This window comes from Nicotiana tabacum, chromosome 2 (assembly GCF_000715075.1).
Source record: "Nicotiana tabacum cultivar K326 chromosome 2, ASM71507v2, whole genome shotgun sequence".
Classification (NCBI taxonomy): domain Eukaryota; kingdom Viridiplantae; phylum Streptophyta; class Magnoliopsida; order Solanales; family Solanaceae; genus Nicotiana; species Nicotiana tabacum.
The window spans coordinates 15,680,757-15,701,974 of NC_134081.1; the positions used below are offsets into that span (position 1 = coordinate 15,680,757).

A 21,218-nucleotide genomic window follows, 5' to 3' on the forward strand; every position below is an offset into this window, starting at 1 on the left:
CCAATATATATGTTTCTTCTCCTTTCACCTTTTATAGACCTTACCGATTAGTTTCTCTTGTATCCTCGGTGATTAAATTTCATTTTAATTTTTCGATCGGAGTTGGTATATTAAATATACTTCGATTTAAAATTTCATTAATTGGACTAAAAATGCTTACTTTTTATAAACTTAAGAATTATATATGTCCAAATTCCAAAAGAACACAATAAGAATAGAATTAGATTTACCCCAAAACTTGTTTGGGTCAAAAATTCAAACTTTTTTCTCTTTAGTTGAAGTCTTCTTAAAAGACAAATCATAGTGTGGGTACGTTATTTCATATATCAGGCCCACCCTTTCGAATGCCACGTATCCCTCCAGGTCCAGTTCAGGGGCAATTATTCCTTGTTGCTCATCTCCTTAATACAACACTCCATCTTCTGAATCTCTCAAATCTAAACCGTACATTCAGACAAAAGTCAAACGTAAACGGTCCAGATCTCTTACCCGTCATCCTCAATCGTGCATCCCACCATCGTATATATTTCTACTCCCTTCACCTTTTATAGATCTCGCCGGTTACCTTCTTCCGTACACTCGCCGGTGAAATCCCGTTCAAATTTTTCCGATCAGACTTCATTGGAGCCGGTGCACTGAAAATACTCCGATCGTATACCTATGTATGTAATGCTTATATCTGTATATTTCGCCACTGCATGCCGGAGTGCTAGGGTTAGGGTTCCATTTATGTGAACGTTTAGTGAACTGAAGTGCATTGAATTGAAAATGTTAGAATTTTGTTTGGTTTCAGAGAAATTGATGCAAAATTGTATGAGCATTTGTTACAAATTAGAGTTTAATGAATTTTAGCTAAGTGAATGACTGTAATTTTTGGTTCTTTTAACGTTGTTGCAGTTGCAATGAGTGGTTTGACTATGTGAAAGGTGCTTATTTGTTACTGTGAGAAGCTCGTGCAGAGAGGAGAGTACATAAATTGGTTTTGCCAATGATAAAATTCAGTCTTTTGGTCCTCGGGGCTTAGTTCAGTTGCCAAGGTTGAGGAAGTCGTGACTTTGGTCACATATTTGAGCCCTGCGCCATGCAAACTAAGCGTGGTATTTAAGTGGAGAAGGGTGGAGGGGCAGCCCATTATCCCCGTTTTAGAAGGTTGCGGTAGGTCCTAAGGGTTCTTCTCAGACGGATTTCTCGGTCATAAAAATAAATTTCATGCATTGTGAATTTCTATTTGTGTTGCATGTTAAATAAGAATCAATGCACAAGGTATTTTGCTATTAGGAGGAACTAGGAGGAATCAAATTGCTAGGAAATGAACCCACAGTGAAGTGGTCTCATAGGTCAATTGCGGTCTGCTTTGTTTTCCACTCTAGTTTATGATGTTCGTTCGTCTATTTTATGGAACACCTTTTTAGTTATTTAAATTATAGGACACATTCTTCGACACAATTGTGCATTTTAGGGATAATGATACTGCGTTTGCTTGTCAATAATAAGTTTTTGTAATGTGAAGATAAATAAACAACAATTTTTATTTATCCAATTTGTCTTTCATCCTCACTTCCGAATCAACTACAATTCATAATCGGAATTTGATGTCAATTTAGGTCAAAATGAATATCAGGCAATAGCACAAAAGAGGGGGGGGGGGGTCTAGTCTTTGTGGAGCAACTTAGGTCGTTATCCCTTCTCCACGTACTTGCTTGACTATGAAAATATTAATCAAATTGGTCTCAGGAAGTATCATCAGATTAGATCAACTGTAGATGTGGTAAATCATATTGTTTCTTTATCAAAAAATTCTTAATGTTCGTAGTTCATTCCTCTTAGATAAGCTTAGGTTGGTCATTATGCTTTCATGAACTAGAACTAAGATCTTTTAGGGGGCAGGGCTTGAATTTTAAGCACTATGTTAAGATTTCCCAAACATTATACCAAATTCTTGGAATTGTAATCTCGTGCAACTGATGAACAGAGTATCATTTTAGGGAGAAGGAGATTGATTCAAAATATCAAACTTGGAGAGTAGATACTTGATAAGCCATTATTACAGTTTACAACTTGTCTCAAGCAGTTGTTGACTCTGTCATTGTATTGTTGATACCCTACAAGCTAGTACTACAGTTTGCAATTGTCTCAAACTTGGAGAGGTAGTTCCATAAGCTAGTATTATGGTTTACAACTCGTCTCAAGCTTGGAGAGGTAGATACTTGATAAGCTAGTAGCCTAGTAGTATTGGACTGTTTTTAAGATTTATTATTGATTCAACACATCTCTGAATTAAGTTTTAGGTTCCTTAAAGTTTTTAATTGTCAAGTTAATTTCATAAGTTTTTGCTAAATGTTCTGTCTTATATCCTTGATCTCAAATAGAAGCTGCGTCGGAAAAGGAAAGTTGGGAATGGGTATAATTCACTATTGAATAACCTTGCATTTCCTCTTTGGTAACTAGATTATATTTTCAATAAGAATGTTTTCCTCAGATCTTTTTGTTGTACTCCTTGCAGATCTTGCAGTTCTGAGTGGAAAAGAGATTCCATATGAAATGGCTTATGATAACTCCTCCACGCTTGAGCCTAAACGTTCCCATCAATGGTTCATGGATGGTGTCGAGCCTGAATTGCTTCCCAACAAGAAGCAAGCCACTGAAGTACCTAATCATAGTTCGTTCGCTGGACTTTTAAGTTCCAATATTGCTCCGTGGATGAACACTTCTGGTTTCCACTCAGTTCCAGGCCAATATGCAGAAAGGCACTTTGATGATGAAAGTGCAAGATCGGTCAACTTTGATGACAGAAGTGTTCCATCCGTTGGCATTGGAAACATTAATTTGGCTAGAAAGGTGATGGAAGATTCATTTGGAAGTGATTCCTCATTTGGTTTATCCATATCCCATTCAATGGAGGATCCTAGATCAGGTCTTAACTATGGTGGTATCAGAAAGGTCAAAGTCAACCAGGTGAAGGAGGCTGAGAATTTCATGCCTGTGTCAATGGGTGATACCTACACCAGAGTGATCAGCAATGCAATGTCAACAGATCATGCTTTTACTAAGGCTGAGGATAGTTGCATAGCTATGGGGCTCTCTTTTAACGGAGGCGATGATCATATGATGTCATTAGGGGACACCTTTAATAGGGAGGATAACAACTTCATATCTATGGGTCAACCTTTTAACAAAGTGGAGAGCAACTCACTATCAGTGAGTCACCCTTTCTGTAAAGATGAAAGCAATATTACTATGCTGAGTCAAAGTTTTAGCAGAGAGGATGATAGCACTATATCAGCGAGTCACTCATTCAAGGACAATAATACTGCTATATCAATGGGTCAGTCATTCAATAATGATGATAGCAATATTACTTCAATTTGCCAAACTCTTAGTAAGGTCGCTGACACCAATCCACCCATGAGCCACTGCTACAGCAGAGTCAATGACAATACAATATCAGTGAATCAGACCTATAGCAAAGTTGAAAACAATAATTTGTCAATGAGCCAATCTTTTGGCAGGGGAGAAAGCAATATCATATCTTTTGGTGGATTCAATGATGATGACGATATAAATTCTTCTGGAAGGCTGATTTGCAGTTATGACTTATTAATGAGTCAGTCTTCAGGCCAACAATCGGATATTATGACTGGAAAGCGATTGGTTGAGTCAAATGCCGATACAGTTACAAGTGCTACTCAAATGGCTGGCAATAAGGAAGTTATTTCTAAAAAGGAGGAGCAGAAAGCAGCTAAAAAGCCTCCTTCGAACAGCTTCCCTTCAAATGTGAGAAGCTTGCTCTCAACTGGTATGTTAGATGGAGTATCTGTCAAGTATATAGCTTGGTCTAGAGAGGTAAACTTTACTTTTTATAAGTCTTATCTTTGAAACTGTGATACTCAGTATATGACATTATTCTTCCTTTTCATGGTAGAAGGAGCTCCGTGGTATTATAAAAGGTTCTGGTTACCTCTGTAGCTGTCAGTCATGTAACTTTTCTAAGGTACATTTGGTGCCAATTTTCGTTATTGCAGGACTAACTTGCTGTACAATTTACTGATTAAATGTGGTGTAACTTCTATGTGTAGGCAATTAATGCTTATGAGTTTGAGCGCCATGCTGGTTGTAAGACAAAACACCCTAATAATCATATATACTTTGAAAATGGGAAGACAATCTATGGGATTGTTCAGGAGCTCAGGAACACACCTCAGGATTTATTATTTGAAGTTATTCAGACAATTACTGGATCGTCTATTAACCAAAAATCATTTCGCATCTGGAAAGGTGCCTTAAATCAATGAACTGAGCTGGTTCATATTCTAGAATGTTTATTTTTTTATTAAGTTAGCATTGGTTATACAATTTAATGCCTTTTTCCTGTCTTCAGAATCTTTTCTAGCTGCGACACGTGAACTTCAGCGTATATATGGGAAGGATGAGGTCAGGCAACTGTCATAAAGAGGAATCCATATGCAAGGTATTATGCAAAAGACGTGCCTGCATCTCTGCCTACAATATCATATAAATATGTGCTCTTTAATACTTCGCGACCCTATAAACCATGGTTGATCTAGAGCGGTTTTTTGGTACTCTGGGAAAAATACTGAACGAATTCATGATACTAGTCCTTCACAACGTGCATATGCATAATTTATGATTTTGTTTTCTACATTAAGTTTGCCTGACGATGTATAACTTCCTGAAAATATATTCAGCCAATTGATGATTTAATTGTCAATTGTCATCTTGTGCCCATAGACTGTAATTATCCTGTTAACTCATATAGGAAGATACCAATGTTCATGATGCCACTCGTATGGATATATATTTAGAAGTGAGTAGTAGTTCTCTTATTTATTTTGAAATAGGAATAACGTGCCAACCATTTAGCCTACAAAATCTAGATCTGTTTCTTTTTTACTTGGATGTAGGATGGTGCTAATATGGCTGATCCACTGGCATTCCCCGCCTAACCAATTTAAAGATCTCAAAGTGAATATTCACCAAATTTGTTTATTAAGTCAAATTAATTTATCATGTCCACAGAAGCTTTAAATTTACACGGGCAAAGTTGGGAGTGGTTCCAAGGTGGTGACTGCAAAGGAAACATACTGGTACAAGATTTTGATATAATTTTAAGTGGTGAAGTCATTAGAGATATACAGTATGTTGAAAAGAGATATACAATATGTTGGTGAAAGTGATTAGAGACAAATTCGACTATGTGGTGACCCTTAAGAATGCAAATTTTAAAATACAAATTCGACTATGTGGTGAAAGTGATTAAAGACATTGATAATGGATGAGATAGTTCTTATGATTTTAGTTTCTTAATTGAAAAATGGACAAATTTGCCACTATTCAGTGAACCGTGATCTCTGCCTATGTTTTGGATTCATGTTTTTCCATATGCCTCAACATTTCTTTTCCCTTCACCCTAACCATATTTTAAAAGCAAGAAAAATAAGAAAATAATACTTGTCTTAGAAAAGAAAAAAATTCTAATCTAGGTGTTTGAAAAATCTCTTTCTATGGTGCAGGAAGGCTCCTGTAATCTGATTGTGTCTCACTATTGGATCTCTTATATGGAAGGATGTTCCTCTTTCTACCTTTTCATCAAAATAAAAAAACGCTATCCAGAGAGAGAAACAAAGAAAATAAAATTTTGAATGTGCTCTTACTGCTAGAGACATGTTTAAAATTACAACTATTTTAGAAATGTTTAAAATAATTTTTAAAACTGCCCTTATAAGAAAATAATACTCGTTCCTTCCCAATTTATGTGGCAGTGTCTGACTAGCAGAGTTTTAACAAAAAGATTTTTGAAACTTCTGGTCTAAAACAAGCCATAAACATTTGTGTAGCTATAATTTACAAATGAAAAGTTTAAAGATAAATTATTTCTAAATATTGAATTGGCATTCCTTTTGGAACAAACTAAAAAAGAAAGTGTACCACATAAAACGGGACAGAGGGAGTACTCAATTGTTAAAACTGTAGTACGCTTCTGAATGGATGTCATGTTTAGGCTAAGACAATGTAAAACCGTCAATTATTGTAATAAGATCTCTTAGAGATGGCAATACTTTTTGAACTTGGCTGAAAGAATCAAATAAGCTAGGGCCAACTAAAAAAGATAAGCTGGTGATGAGATTAGGATAAGTATAAATGTGGAACATAAGAATTTAGATGAGTGCCTCTACACATTGAAGACAAAGATCAAACACCTTTTCACTTCACAGATACAAATGATACTCACTCGTCCCATTTATTTGACATGGTCTCCTTGACGTGGATTTTAAAATGTTAGTTTGATGTGTATATCAAACTTATTGGAAGTAACTAAAGAAAATATTAAAGTAGTTGAAAAGTTTTCAAATGAAGCGAAATGAGTATTGAGGATCATATAGTTGATCCCAACTAGTTTGGATTGAAGCAAAGTAGTTGTTTTGGTACAAGTCGAAAAGTTAGTTTATAGGAAGAAATGTGACATTAAAGATTAGAGTACATTAGCTCATTAATTTGAATCTTTATTTGGTGAACATCGGTATGGAAGAATGTTTTAGTTCTTATTAGAAACGTGTCAATCTTTTGAGACGTCCAAACATGGAAGTTTGTCACATACATTTATGAGCAATAGATACCTCATTTTTATATTGATAAAACCGAGACTTTAGTACTTGAAAATTTTGTGGCTCAAAGTGCTTAATGGTGTAAGTTTCAATCTTCAAATTGCAGTATTTGTTTCAAGCAAGCGTCAATAGTATGCCTTTGAGTATGCTTGATATGGTTTTGATTTTTAAATAATTCATCATCCCGGCATGCTCTTCATTCCCGTAACAAATTGTGATGTCTGGAAGGGATGAGATAGTTTTGTCCCGTTAAACATGTGAGATAATTAGTTTTAGGTTCATGACTCGCTTTTTGATATCGTTGGAAGGCCGAAGACTGGTCAAAAATTGGTGAGGACCCTAAATTGAGCATGTTTCAGACTCCATTGTCCCACATCTCTGGTTCAGTAATATGGGTTGCCCTACATTCATATTCACCCCCCGACCCGACCCGGGTTTCAATTACACAGTCACCATTTAGTTTGTAACAAGCCCTGCTTATCAAGAAGAGGTCTGTAACTAGCCCTTGCACAGATGGTTAACATAGAAGACATATGGAAGAATATGCACAAGGTTTCTCATACTATAGTAATCAAGCAACAACAACAACAACAACCCAGTATAATCCCACTAGTGGGGTCTGGGGAGGGTAATGTGTACGCAGACCTTACCCCTACCCTGGGGTAGAGAGGCTGTTTCCGATAGACCATCGGCTCCTTCCCTCCAAGAACTCCCCACCTTGCTCTTGGGGGGACTCAAACTCACAACCTCTTGGTTGGAAGTGGAGGGTGCTTACCATTAGAGCAACCCACTCTTGTCACTATAGTAATCAAGCAATGTTGCTATTAGTTTTATGCTTCTGATTTTGATGCACTATATATCCCTCTAAAGGCCTTTAGTGCCCTTCGTTTAGTTCCATTGTTTTTCTCTCTTTTGGGGGGAAGACATCTATGGCCATCAATGGTAGGTGTGTGATTGGTTATTGAGTAGTATTTGAAATGTAGCGTAATGTCAATTTGTCCAAATTGGCCTTACCCATACAATGGAATAACTGCTAAGACTGGCTGGTCCAAGTCTTTTAGACACTGATCTTTACCAGAGGAAATATTTAAAGATAGAACTTCGGTATTTTAGATCTTAAGTTCAGGATCCACCTTATTTTCATATCTGGGCATGATTATTGCTGTTAATATCTGTTTAACAAACCATAAGAAAAAGCCTGTTGGCTTAACATAGTTTGGTCATTCTATAGTTCTGACAGAAGTTTGCAAAAAATGGTTGTTTAACTGGCCCAAATTTTGGGCACATGACTTGAGATTCTTTTTCCTTGCCTTATGCCAGAAAGAAACTCCTTTTCATACATAAACCATCTTTAACTAATAACTATTAATTCTTAGATGAAGCTGAAGAAGAGCTCATTTCTTAGATAAAGAGGTTACTCTGTAGCCCGATTTCCTTTTGGAATTTGGAAGATATAGCCCCGAAGAGAAAATCATTATATTCTTTCATCTTTGGTAACAGTTGTTCCTCTTGATGGACTGATGTGGATAATTGTCTGACTTAAATTTTCCTTGTCAATTTTGTTTTCATGTGTTGTTTCCTGTGTTGGTATTGCTTGTTCATCGGTTGATGGAGATTTTTGATCCTTGCTTTTACCCCACAGGACAATGTAAAGGCCTAAAACGATTACAACAGCACCAAGTACCCTGTAGAAAGTATTACATTAGTTTTGTGTTGGTCGTAACTTATAAGAGCTTTAGGTGTTATAAGAAATTAAGAATTACCTTCCCAGGTTCATTTGTTCACGTAGAATGAATGAACTCAGTATAGCTACAATAACCATGCTTAATGGATTGAAAGCTGTGACAAAAACAGGGCCCCTATCTTTCATTATGACTCCTTGGATGTAATACGCGAGTCCTGAACAGAATATTCCCTGTATTGTGACATGGAAAGTGAGAAGCTTTTGGCAGGCTTAACTTCATGAGTGATTGGAAAAGCTATGCGTCTACATTTGTTTTCTCATTTCTCTCATGTTGCAGAAGTAAAGTTTCATGCTACAGTAGTTAGAAACATATTGTTTTTTTTTATAAGATGAAGATTTTATTAAAAACAGTATCAAGCTGATACTGTAAAAATACAGAGATACTGCTGGCAGAAACATGATGTGCATAAGCTGTAGAACGTCTAGTTAACAAGTTCTGTCACATAGAGTAGTACAGAACGGGGCAATATGGTGCATACAATGGATAAACAATATGGTACAGAATTGGACAATATGGTACATAGGATGGATAAACATTTAAAGAATGGATACTTTTAATTTTTCTTGTATGCTTGTGTTCTAAGAAAATTTAATCTACTCTTGCTCATAAGTTTGACTTACACTGTATACAGCTGCAAGAAACTTAGTGTCCCATTTTATGGCCCACACTGCAGCTTTTCCTCTCTCCATTACCATCGCTACTATAGCTCCCTCAGCTGTTCCCAACAAGCATATCCAAGCAGTGAGTGAGAGCTCTGCAGGGTAGGTCCGCAGTGTGATTGCCTATGCATATCATACTAGAGTCAGATATGTCTGCTTATTTCCTAATAACTTATCTCTAACTAAGTTCTATCGTTACCTGCAAAATCATAAATGCTGCCCAACTGAAGCACCCAATTGTTATCAAGAGGGAACCTTTGATAGCATGGCTTAGATTTAACCCACCACTTTGAGATTCATGACTGGAATTTCCTTTTGTCCAAAATAGTTCAATGACTGGACCTCGTACCAGCGTCATGATCATGGCTCCTGCAACTGTGGCGATAGTCCCAATTATTTTGGCTTGGCTGCGAATGCTTGTAAGCTTCACCCTCTCAAGCCTAGGATAAAGAAATTATGTGCAAACACAGTTAACATCGTCATTTGGTTGTTTTGGAGAATCCATGTTGGGTTTTCCTTGTTAGTTTATCTTTGCTGGTGTTCATATGTGTGATTATGAGCCTGTTTGGATGGGCACTTTTTAATTTGTGGAAATGTTTGGCAACCAAAAAAAAGAGCTTAAAAAAGTTAAAATCTGCTTAAAAAAAGCCAAAACCAATAAGTTGGAAAACCCAACTTTTTCAAAATTGGCTTAAAAGCCATATTGCTTTGACCAAGTATATTACATTTTTATCCCTTATAATTTTTCTTAATCCCGAAATTACCCCTCAGTAGAAAACCCTACAACATACTATCTTTTTCTTTTCTCCATTCTTGTTACAGCAGCCTCTGCTTTCTTCTTCGTCTTCTTCCGTAACTTTCCTCTCTTTTCCTTTCATTTCTTTCTTTACACTTTCATTCATTATTTTCCCCTCCTTTTCTTTTCCTTTCATTTCTTTCTTTACGCACCCCTCATATTTTTCAGTAAAACACTTTTACATATTCGAATAACTTTTATCAATCTAAGTGGGTAAAAAATTAAAGGGCAGATGAATTAGTTGCGATCTGTTTTTAAATTTTTTATTTTTGGGTGGTCGGTTTATTAGTTTAAAGAAAAGGTCGATTTATTGGAATGAGAAAGAGGAAAGTTTTTACAAATAATTGGCTCAATAGCTCATCTTTCTTCCCATTTACCAACCCAGAAAAAAATAGCAAACACACAAGACAAAAATGTAACAATCATCCGTTTGAGCACTTCTTTACCAAACACTTCATCAGCTTTTTTTCAGTTTCAGCACTTTTATCCAATCACGTAACTGCTTATTTATAAAACAAGTTCCAGCATTTATTAAATGCTTTTAAGCACTTAACTTAAAAGCCACTTATTTTAAGCCAATCCAAACGGGTTCTATATCTATAGAATGAAAAAAGCATATAATTTACCTGAATATCCATGCCATTATAAAAGTAATGGCGGGAAGTATGTTGCACATTGCAGCTGCAAAAGTTGCTGTTGTGTATTTCAGGCCAATAGAGTAGAGATTCTGGTCTATGACTGGCCTATTGGTCAAGAGAAACATGTTTATGTTAGATACTTAGTCCATGGGAAAAAATAAATTTGAGTGTTGGAGACTTACTCCAGTATGCTAAGAAGTACCAACTTAGTAAATATTGAGAGAGTCATCTTTGGTCTTATTTTCCTGTTAAGAAACATTTAGCTTGTCATTTATTCTCGCTTGAATTATGGAAATAAGAAGAAGACACTTTTTTTGTATGTCTTTGTCCTACTGGTAACTAGACTAGAATTGAGGTTGCAAACACGTCATTGAACATTGGGAGGGAGGAAGAGAGAGAGAGACATACTTGTCTAGAATCATTGCAAAAGGAGCAATAGCCAGAGTGGCTACTGCATGGCGGTACACAACAAATACATAGTTGCTCATCCCTTCATTCAATGCCATTTTGGTGAGGATATCCATGCCTGCTAGCCCAAATTGGAGAAAAATGACAGCGATAAAGGGTTTTGATCTAATGAATAATTCACGTACTGCCTTCATTGTTTACTTGCACAAACTCAACCTCTTTGAGAGCACTACTATTGTAAGGTCACAAGTGTGCACAAGTAACTGCTGCTTTTCTGTATATATAGACAAATCCTTTCACACAATTTTCGTTCTCTACCCATTTTCTGATCAGCAGATGGGGACAAAATCTGTTGGATTTCATCTGTGTGCAGAATTTGTTAATTAATTACTCATAAAGCCTTCCACTTTTTAGATGAAATGGCCTAGTCACCTGGACCTACTCATCACTTGCTTCTAGGAAAAGTAAACCAGGACTGAGTCCCCTTTTATTTGTTGCTACTTTCTGTTAGTTGTCTGCTTTTGATGAGCTCAAATGTTCTTGAATTGGTTTAATATAATCTGATATATCTTAATATTTTGGAATATTCAAAAAATGTATCGTTATTCTTTGAGATAATACTTGTTCCCCATCAATGCTCATATTCATGGATACTAATTCCTTGCAAAAACATCTATGTTTATGCATATGACAGATTGACAACCAAAGTGAACACTTGGCCGGTTCAAAGAGACTGTATTTCTCCTTTTGCTATTCGCCTCTTATAGTTGATGACTCTGTTATCGCCGTGATCCTTGGTAATAATTCTTGTCAGAGAAATTATGGCTGTATATTATATCTTTCGTTTGGTTGTACATTTTGTTAACAGATGTATGTAAATTAGAAGTACATAAGTTTTTGCGCGCTGGTTAATTCAATGAGAATCTATGTTTTAGAAATTTCCCTGAGTGATGTATGTAGGTATCGTAGTTTTGTGCCTGACCATCGGATATGCAGTGGAGTATCCTACATTTCTTTTTTACATTTTTCTGTTATTCTGTTCTTTAGGTGCTCTCCCATTGGTAGTGCACCAAACTTGTCAAAAATTCCTCTATCTTGTGGATTTTAAGCATTTTAAAGTTTGATAGCTAGCTCAGGGCAAAAACTTTGTAGTGCTTAGTTTAGGCACACGAATATTATGAGGTACGTCATCCTTGTGTAGTTAAAGCTACAATTGTTCCATTAAATGTTCACATGTCATTAGTCTTCTAGATTAGTAATGTGATTGATCATACCGTTTTGATTTCATATAAAAAAATATCAACACAATTGTGTACTTGAAGTTGCAATTGATTCCATCAAAATATTCACTAGCCATTAGTCTTTCCAAAATAGTAATGCGATTGATCCTGATTCTTGACGGTGTTGATTTTATTTAAAAATATATTAACATATTGTGTACTTGAAGTTACAAATGGTTCCATTAGATGTTCACAGACCATTAGTCTTTTTAAATTAGTGATGTGATTGATCAGACCATATTGATTTCGTAAAGCATAGTGTACATAAAGTTAGAACTGATTCCATTAAATGTTCACATGTTATTAGTCTTTTTAAATTAGCAATGTGGTTAAATCTTGATCGTATTGATGTTGTACAAAAATATCAACATATTGTGTACTTAAAGCTACCAGTGGTTCAATTGAATTTTCACAGGTCATTAGTCTTTTTAATTTAGTATTCTGCTTGATCTAACCAATGATTTTACATCATAAATAAATATCAATATGGTATGATTAACCACATTGCCAACATCTTTTGCATTAAAAAATCTTATGCATCAAAAAGTAAAAAAAGGCTAAGTGTTTACGTGCCAAATTGCCAACCTTTTCCATATTGCATGTTACATGTTGTGTTGGTAACGTCTCCTTTTGGTTTGTTGGGGGTGGGGGGAGAATTGTGGAATTAGGAATATAGAATTGTAAAATTATATTTATGTATAGAATGTAGGGGTACCTAGGAGAATCTTCTTTATGAAAAGAATATGTACCAAAGTGCTCTCTTACGTCCCACTTGAAAAATGTGAGTTCCTAACATCGACTAAGATATGTTCATTAAAATTAACCACTTAAATCTGTTTTTGACATTATTGTGAACTTTATATTGATTGACATGGATTGGAGCACAAGAATTTGGGCTATGAGCTAATCGTTGAAAGTTTATATATATATATACTACTGTTATGCTGAAAAGATGGTCAAACTTGAAAGAAAGTAGAGGCTTCTTTTGATGATTCTCCAATCTCCACATACACAAAGATAGAATTATTGTAAAACTATGTGGTAGCTTTGGGACTTTGAGTTATACAATACAAAGCAATTGTTTATTAAAGGGCAAAAGAAAGACGTGGTTTTCAGGATAAAAGCTTAGGTCTTGAGGTAAAGTAGAAAGAAGAGAAAAAAAGGAAAAGGAAACGAGGGAGTGGAAGTAGCGTCTGACTGCAATTGTTGCCAATATGGTCGTGGTGTTTTCCACAAAGGGAAGAAGATATGAAGTAAAAGATAGGGCTACAATTATTGCCTTAGCACCAACTAACATTTTACAATATTTTATTGTCTACGACGTCATTCTTTAGTATGCCACTAACTCGACCAATACATTAATTCATAAGCGAATTTAAAATTTGAAGTAAATGGATTTTTTTTTTGCAATCTCAAATTAATGTACAATAATAACTGAATTTATAGTCTAATAATTTGGTAAAAGTTACTGAATTTTTGTGAACGGTGCGTAATATTTTAGATCCACAACAGTTGGTATATTTTAGTATAACAATGGTATAAGTCAGTTTTTTTATCTTTTACTAGCATAAATTATGGAGATAATTCTATTTGAACATTGGTTGTTCATAGTTTTCACCAGCTCATTGGCCTATATCGTTAGGTTAGATCCCGGGGTGTAACTTCTTGGTTTTCATGCATATTCATTGTTCTAGAATATATCATCCATTTTCTACATGTTTTCTGCGCTTAATATAATGATGTTGTTGATTAAAACAATTAATATGAAATGTTCGTTTGTAATGGTTTATACATTTTATATGAGAAGCTTCATATAATTTAATTGGTAAGTAGGAAAAACTTTTGAATCCAACTTTCATGAACAAAATATTTTCAGACATTTGGTTTATTAAAAGAAAAAATCAGTCCGACACGTGCTGAGGTGTGTTTCTGACTTAGAATAAATAAACGAAAAATATATTCTCTTAACAGATGACGTACATACAATTTAATCAAATTTGAAGCTATTTCGTTGAAATAATCAGATCTAAGAATATTTCACACTGGGTCTGGCATTTTTTTATTCTCTGCGGCATCATTATTTGAAGTTTATAAATTCTAAATTTATTGTGAATTAATAGCTCGTTGTTTTTAGTGGGCTCGTAATTAAATATTTTTATTTATTTAATTAATTTCTAATCCAAATATAAAGTATAAGCAAAAGTTATTTCATTCGAATCCATTCTTCATAGTTCATACTTTACCTCAATCCATGTTTCTTACTGCAAGTAGAAATCCATTTCTATTTCATGTGACCGAATTTTGCAGCATGTAAGTTCATAGATATAGAAAAAACCAAATTTATCCCCCTACTACGGAAATCACTTAATTTTATTCATCGTTTTATTTAATATGTATAAATAATTTACCTCGAACTCATTATATGTCTTAGCATTTAAAACTCATAAATTTAAAATTTTGACTTGCTTTTGATTTTAGTACTGCAAGTAAAAGTCCTTTTATACTTTTTCTATTGCATGGGAGCAAATTTGCAGCACGTGAAGTTAGGAGATTGGCACTGTTTTTGTCCCCTCATGCAAAACACTATTTTTAAAAAGGAATAATGTTCAAATTCGTCCTTATATTATGAAAATTGCTTTATTTTATCCGCCATTAATGCACTTAACATAAGCCAAAAGGAGCGAACATATATACATATATATATATATATATATATATATATATATATATATATATATATATATATATATATATATATATATATATATGGTCTTTTGTTTTATATTTCGAAGTTAATTGATCCTCCATCATTTTGCATTTAACCGAAGCAAGAAATAATTAAATACACTTTTTTTCTGCTGCATAAGAAAGTAAAACCGCTTTGAGTGCACCAAGTTCTTAATTCCTAAGCCAGATTTAGTATTGGTACTTATTACACTACTAAATTGAGATTCATTTCTTCTTCTGATATATCCTAGTTCTTTTTTAAGAAAATAAAAGATGGTAGGAAAAGAAAGTGTTTCCAATTTTTACTCTTTTTGGATTTGGACATAGTGACTAAGGCAAGTTATCTTATGTGTCAGAATTACCTACTGAAATATAGCTATATTGGAGGGAGCCCGAAATCAAAATGGGTTCTTTCGGACTCAAAGAACCAAAATGTGTGGAAAAACAAATCTAGAAACCAAAAAATATATATAACGCCCAAGCTTAAGGCGCTATACCTTAACGGCCGTTTGCCTAGTTAAGTATAGCGCCCTAATATAAGACGCTATATTTGAACGTAAAATGAACGGGAAGGTATAACTCCTTATATTAAGATGCTATAGTATAGCGTCTTAATATAAGGTGCTATACCCACATAAAAGGTCATCCGGTCCCACAAAAAACGTCCCCCCCCCCCCCCCCAAAATACACCAAACAACGGTCCTCCCAATTTTTAACCCAAAAAACTCGAGTGGAGCCCACCGGTCCCACAAAAAGTATCGATTCTCGGTCCCACATCGTATTTAAGGCGTTATCTCGTAGTGAGTTGCTTGTTTCGGCTCCAAATCACCAAATCTTCAACTTTCCAAAATCTTTAAATCGAGGTATTCCGACTTAGTTTTTGTTAAAACTCATGTATAAAAAATGCCTATTAGTTGTTTTTAATGTGCTCTATGTTATTTCGTGATTATTTTGCGATTTAATTAAATTATTATTTTTTATCCGGACTATATTATTAGTGTGCTAAAACAATTAGTAAAATAGAGAAATTGTTATTAGTAGTTAAAAAATATTAATTAGTTACTTTTTACTGTGGTATATATTTTTTCGTGATTATTTTTTGATTAAATTAATTTATTATTTTTATCCGGTTTAGATTATTTATTTGCTAAAAGACTAGTAAAATAGATAAATTATTACTTTAGTTCCCTGTAGTGGTATCTTATGCCCTAATGTAGTGCTCGTATTTGTAATGTAGTGCCCTTTTAACGTAGTAAAATATAGTGCCCTTTAGCGTAGTATCTTTGTAGTTATTGAAATTAATCATTTAAGTATCTGTTAAACCCAAAAATATCTCAAAAAAACTGATAGTTCAAACACAAACTCTCTCTAATTCTAGTCAACAAACGTAAGAAACTAACATGAGAAAACAACAATATTTGTCAAACTAAGTATTGTTATATGAATATTTAATAATTAAATCATGTATAGTTATGAAAATTAATTATTTAATTTTATTATAGTAAAAAATAGGTGAGTAACAAACAAACATATAAAATAATAAAACTAACATATAAAATAATAAACTAACATATACAATAATAAACTAACATATAAAATAACAGACCTGTTGAGTGATAAATCGGAAAAATTTTCTCATCATGAACACAAGAACATTGGATACCTTGGTACTACTGGGCCTCAAATATCGAGCCCGAACCAAAATGTAGTTCATTTGGACTCAAACTAAGTATTGTTATATGAATATTTAATAATTAAATCTTGTATAGTTATGAAAATTAATTATTTAATTTTATTATAGTCAAAAATAGGCGAGTAACAAACAAACATATAAAATAATAAAACTAACATATAAAATAATAAACTAACATATAAAATAAGAAACAAACATATTAAATAATAAACAAACATATAAAATAGTAAATTACATATAAAATATTAAAGTAACATATAAAATATAAAATTGTAATATAAAAAATGTATCAACCTAATTAACAATATAGTAAAAATATCGAATAAATTTTAATATTAAAGGTATTGCAATATATTTAAAGATGTTAAGTAATGAAAAAGAAAAATACTTTAATTAATATTGTTCAATTTACAGTAGTCGTCATGGAGGTTCCGCCTGTGCATCCCGGACCTGCCTCGCTAGAGCTACTGTTGCTATAGGCTAAGCATAGTTCTTCGTACATATGGGAGGGGCAGTTATTGGCCTAGACGTTCCGTGCTAGAAGAGTAGACGATATGTGGGACTTTCTTAGGGCCCACCATCTCCATCCCCGTATAGTCAGAAGCCTTCAGGATACGGGTTTCTATAGGATTATTGATATCGTCCGGTTGCAGCTGGATTGATCGTTAATCACGGCTTTGATAGAGCGGTGGCGACCGGAGACGCACACATTTCATTTACCCATTTGCGAGGCTACTATCACGCTTCAGGACGTGGAGGTTCTGTATGGGTTGCCGGTTGATGGACATCCTGTAGCTTTACCGCATGCTATTAGATATTATACGGGATTGCAGTACCTAGAGATGTTGCAGCGACTCACCGGTTTCCAGCAAGTGGATGAGGCTGCATTGGTTGGGGCTAGTCGTCTGCAGTTGACGCCCGTCCGAATGCATCTGGAGGCGATGCATGCGGACATTACGAAAAATACACTGGATCTTCATATTAACCAGTACACGAGGTTATTGATGCTTGTAGCAACCCCTTTGGGAGGGTGTTACGTACGAAACAAATCTAATTTACTAACATTAAGAAGACATTAATTTAAAAAAAATATTCAGAATAATTTAGTACCGGAAATAAGCCCATGTGATGAGATCCAAAGTGTAATATTTTTTTATTTTTTTTTGAAAATACTCTTCATAATTTTATTTTATTTTTAAAAATCAAATACAATGTCAAAATATCAACATAAGGTGATATAACCCTTCTTGAATATTCAACATCACTGCAAGTTTATATTGTACATAAATTTTAAACTATCGGGTATAAAAAGGAAAACTAGTTTTCCCCTTAGTACATATATATAAGATAAAGTGTAAATTTAACATATTACAAGACTTGAGTTATTACCACACCTTAAAATAGCAAAATAAGTTACCAAATTCAAGTTACAAGATTTTGGTCTTAATATCCAAGCCTCCAAATAAAATACATAAGTGTGTCATATATATCATGTACAAGTCCCAAAACTATACAAAATCATGGTGCATATGCAAATGTGATCTCCATAAGTGCTCCCAAAAAGACTACTTCATAAGGCCGTCTTCAAATTTCATCTTGTACATTACCTACAATAGAAAACAACAAAACTTAGTGGCGTATAAACTTTGGGCTTGGAATCATTAACTTCTCCAATTCCCATTTTCAGTCATAGGTAGCTCAAATGAAATATAATTTAAAACAAGTGAACAAATATATCAAAAGTATCAAATATCAACCCTTGAAGTGTTTCCAATTATTAATAACAATGTTCAAGATTCAAGAGTTGAGAAAGCGTATACTATCAATCCAAGAAAGCTTGTCAAATATCCATTTTTTGCCCAATATGTACGTCATGCCATCACACTAAGCAAAATCAAAAATCAAGATGGACCAAAGCCCAAAATCAAGTAGGATCAAAACCCAATAGTCGAGAGAATCAAGAACCATATTAAAAATGGCTTCCTAGTTCGTACTTAACACGGACAAGTTCCATAATTTAAGACGAACTACAAATCCAAAGTCAAGATGGCAAAAGATCCAAATCATGAGGCATGCCAAGATGAGCGACAAAGTCATTGCCAAAAGAAGGACAAAGTCCCAACAAGAATGCAAAATAATCAAACAATCCGTACGAGTGGGTGATTTAGTAAATATCTTGCAATACTTGATATAACACGAATACAATGCTATTAATTGAAGAGAAGAAAAATAAAATATCAGGTTATTTCAAAATATTCCAGCAAGTAAAAAGAGTACAAAGTTTATACACAAACCTTGGTGTTTTACCATAAAATAGTTAAACCACAACTTGAGGACGTTCGAATCGTCTACGCCCTAGACAAACCAAATTCGTCCACTTCCTCAAACACTTCCCCTTAGCTTTTACAAGGATATATATACCTTAAATACATAATAAAATATCTATACAAGTTTAATGATTTAACATGTCAAACTAAACATGATATTGGTGAAAATTACCCAAAAATGTTTGAAACGAAAATTCTGGACAGTATCATTGTCTCGTATTATGACTCGGATTTGAAGATGAAAAAGGAAAAACTACACTGTGTGGTCTTCTTTACAGTTATAGATATGTGTCTTAGAATTTCAGAACATCTTGAATCACCCCCATATCAATTTTGTACAAAACGTTATGCTAAACTTACTAACAGTAGTACAAGGAGGGTTTGTAAAATAGAAAATCTGGGCAATACCTGCCCTGTACTTCATCACCTATTTTCGGGTAAATAAAAGACAAACAAAAAGTTTTAGATCACTTAAAACAGAGATCTATACAAAACGATATGAAGAAAACACTAATAGTTGTCTAGTGTAAAAATGCGTTTAGTAATTTACCACAAAAGAGAGGAGCAACTTGAGCTTCACCAAGAACGAATTTTGCTGGTTGGTTTAGTGGAAATTTATGGTGATTTTCATGAAGTTTTCAGGTGATAAGAAGTAGAGAGGGTAGGGGTTTTCTTTTTCTTGAAAGAATGAAAATGGAGAGTTTATGGAAGACTAAGTCAATTAAAGTTATCTTTAAGAATTTTGGATAAATATGAAATAAAAATGGTTGCCAAACTACTAAATATCCTTAGATAAATACAAAAGGGTGGCAACCCAAAAACTTAATTATAATGTATTTAACAACAATTCATCAAAATAATATTAAGTGTTACACATAGCAATACCATGTAACTTCTTTGTCAATATTAACACAACCTAGAGTAAGGAATTTTCATGTATTGTCAATTTCACGTTTAGAAAGTGCGAAGTAAAAATATCTCCTCATTATAAATATGCTCAATCGGAAATGCAAATATTAGTAAAATTTGGGGTGTTACAACTCTCTCCCCCTTAAATAAATTTTGTCCCGAAATTTACCTGGTACTAGTCCCTAAACAAATGTGTATATTGAACTCGCATATCCTTTTCTCGCTCCCAGGCAACTTCTTCACCAGAATGATTTTTCCAAAGAACTTTCACTAAGGGGATGCTCTTGTTTCTAAGCTTCTTTAAGTCACGCGCTAAGATTTGGATTGGTTCTTCTCCATGCGTCAAATCAGGATTGACCTCAATAGATTCAATAGAAAGAACATGAGATGGATCTGAGCAGTATCTTCTAAGCATAGAAACATGGAAGACGTTGTGGATCTTGTCTAACTCTAGTGGAAGAGCTAGTTTATAAGCAACTGGGCCAACTCTCTCAAGCACTTCATAAGGTCCAATAAATCGTGGACTAAGTTTAACTTTTTTGGCCAAATCTCATAATCTTCTTCCATGGAGAAACCTTTAAAAATACCTTATCACCCACTTTATACTCAATTTCACGTCAGCATAAGACTTTTGTCTGTCTGAGGCAATTTTTAAGCGATCGTTGATGATTTTTACCTTATCTTCAGTTTGTTGAACAATCTCAACACCCACCAATTTTCTTTCACCAACCTCGTTCCAACAAAGAAGCGTTTTTCATTTTCTCCCATACAAAGCTTCATAAGGAGGCATGCCTATACTTGATTGGTAGCTATTATTGTAAGCAAATTCTATCAGGGATAAGTGTTTGTCCCAACTACCCTCAAACTCAATAATGCAAGCTCGAAGCATATCCTCCAAGATTTGTATTACCCTCTCAGACTGGCCATCTGTTTGTGGATGGAAAGCAGTACTAAAATTCAACCTAGAACTTAAAGCTTCTTGCAAGCTAGACCAAAATCTGGATGTAAACCTTGGATCTCTATCAGACACAATAGAAACAGGGATTCCATGCAACCTCACAATCTCATTAATGTATAATTCTGCCAAATGTTCCTGTGAGTAGTCCATTCTGATTTCCAAGAAATGAGCACTCTTAGTTAGTCTATCTACAATGACCCAAATTTCATCATGATTCCTTTGAGTGCGTGGAAGTCTAGAAACAAAGTCCATCGTTATCCTTTCCCATTTCCACTCAGGTATTGACAATGGTTGTAGTAGATCAGTTGGGATTTGATGTTCAGCTTTTATTTGTTGACATACCAAGCATTTATAAATGAACTTTGCAATGTCTTTCTTCATACCACTCCACCAGTAGTGCTCCTTGATGGTCCGGTACATTTTAGTACCTCCAGGATGGATTGCATAAGGCAAAC

General features: G+C 34.4%; 2 protein-coding genes across 7 annotated transcripts; one reads left to right on the top strand and one right to left on the bottom strand.

Annotated features, from left to right (window-relative positions):
- Window positions 1-349: 349 nt before the first annotated feature.
- On the top strand, window positions 350-11,807 carry LOC107808109 (uncharacterized). 5 transcript variants are annotated; one of them, XM_075231186.1, is made up of 6 exons: window positions 350-662; window positions 2,504-3,843; window positions 3,926-3,991; window positions 4,077-4,275; window positions 4,379-4,468; window positions 11,564-11,807. In XM_075231186.1, the coding sequence occupies exons 2-5, from the start codon at window positions 2,542-2,544 to the stop codon at window positions 4,447-4,449; spliced, it is 1,638 nt and encodes a 545-aa protein (XP_075087287.1). In that variant the 5' UTR covers window positions 350-662; window positions 2,504-2,541; the 3' UTR covers window positions 4,450-4,468; window positions 11,564-11,807. The 5 variants fall into 5 exon arrangements, with proteins under 5 accessions (XP_075087287.1, XP_075087272.1, XP_075087286.1 ...); XM_075231171.1 differs by having other exon boundaries at window positions 354-662; window positions 3,923-3,991; XM_075231185.1 differs by lacking the exon at window positions 11,564-11,807 and adding an exon at window positions 5,532-5,638 and having other exon boundaries at window positions 354-662; window positions 3,923-3,991.
- Window positions 7,867-11,199, bottom strand: LOC107808107 (WAT1-related protein At2g37460). 2 transcript variants are annotated; one of them, XM_016632594.2, is made up of 7 exons: window positions 10,870-11,199; window positions 10,644-10,706; window positions 10,450-10,566; window positions 9,227-9,467; window positions 8,989-9,150; window positions 8,387-8,538; window positions 7,867-8,308 (listed from the first exon to the last, which is right to left on the bottom strand). In XM_016632594.2, the coding sequence occupies exons 1-7, from the start codon at window positions 11,061-11,063 to the stop codon at window positions 8,098-8,100; spliced, it is 1,140 nt and encodes a 379-aa protein (XP_016488080.1). In that variant the 5' UTR covers window positions 11,064-11,199; the 3' UTR covers window positions 7,867-8,097. The 2 variants fall into 2 exon arrangements, with proteins under 2 accessions (XP_016488080.1, XP_016488081.1); XM_016632595.2 differs by lacking the exon at window positions 10,644-10,706.
- Window positions 11,808-21,218: the final 9,411 nt, after the last annotated feature.

Bases quoted from the DNA above. Each gene is read 5' to 3' on its own strand.
- LOC107808109 (XM_075231171.1), top strand. From the start codon at position 2,542: ATGGCTTATGATAACTCCTCCACGCTTGAGCCTAAACGTTCCCATCAA. The intron at 3,844-3,922 runs GTAAACTTTACT...TTTTCATGGTAG, and splicing joins ATATAGCTTGGTCTAGAGAG to AAGGAGCTCCGTGGTATTAT. The intron at 4,276-4,378 runs GTGCCTTAAATC...TCCTGTCTTCAG, and splicing joins ATCATTTCGCATCTGGAAAG to AATCTTTTCTAGCTGCGACA.
- LOC107808107 (XM_016632594.2), bottom strand. From the start codon at position 11,063: ATGAAGGCAGTACGTGAATTATTCATTAGATCAAAACCCTTTATCGCT. The intron at 10,707-10,869 runs GTATGTCTCTCT...GTTTCTTAACAG, and splicing joins TTTGCAATGATTCTAGACAA to GAAAATAAGACCAAAGATGA. The intron at 8,539-8,988 runs GTAAGTCAAACT...GTCACAATACAG, and splicing joins TTCTTGCAGCTGTATACAGT to GGAATATTCTGTTCAGGACT.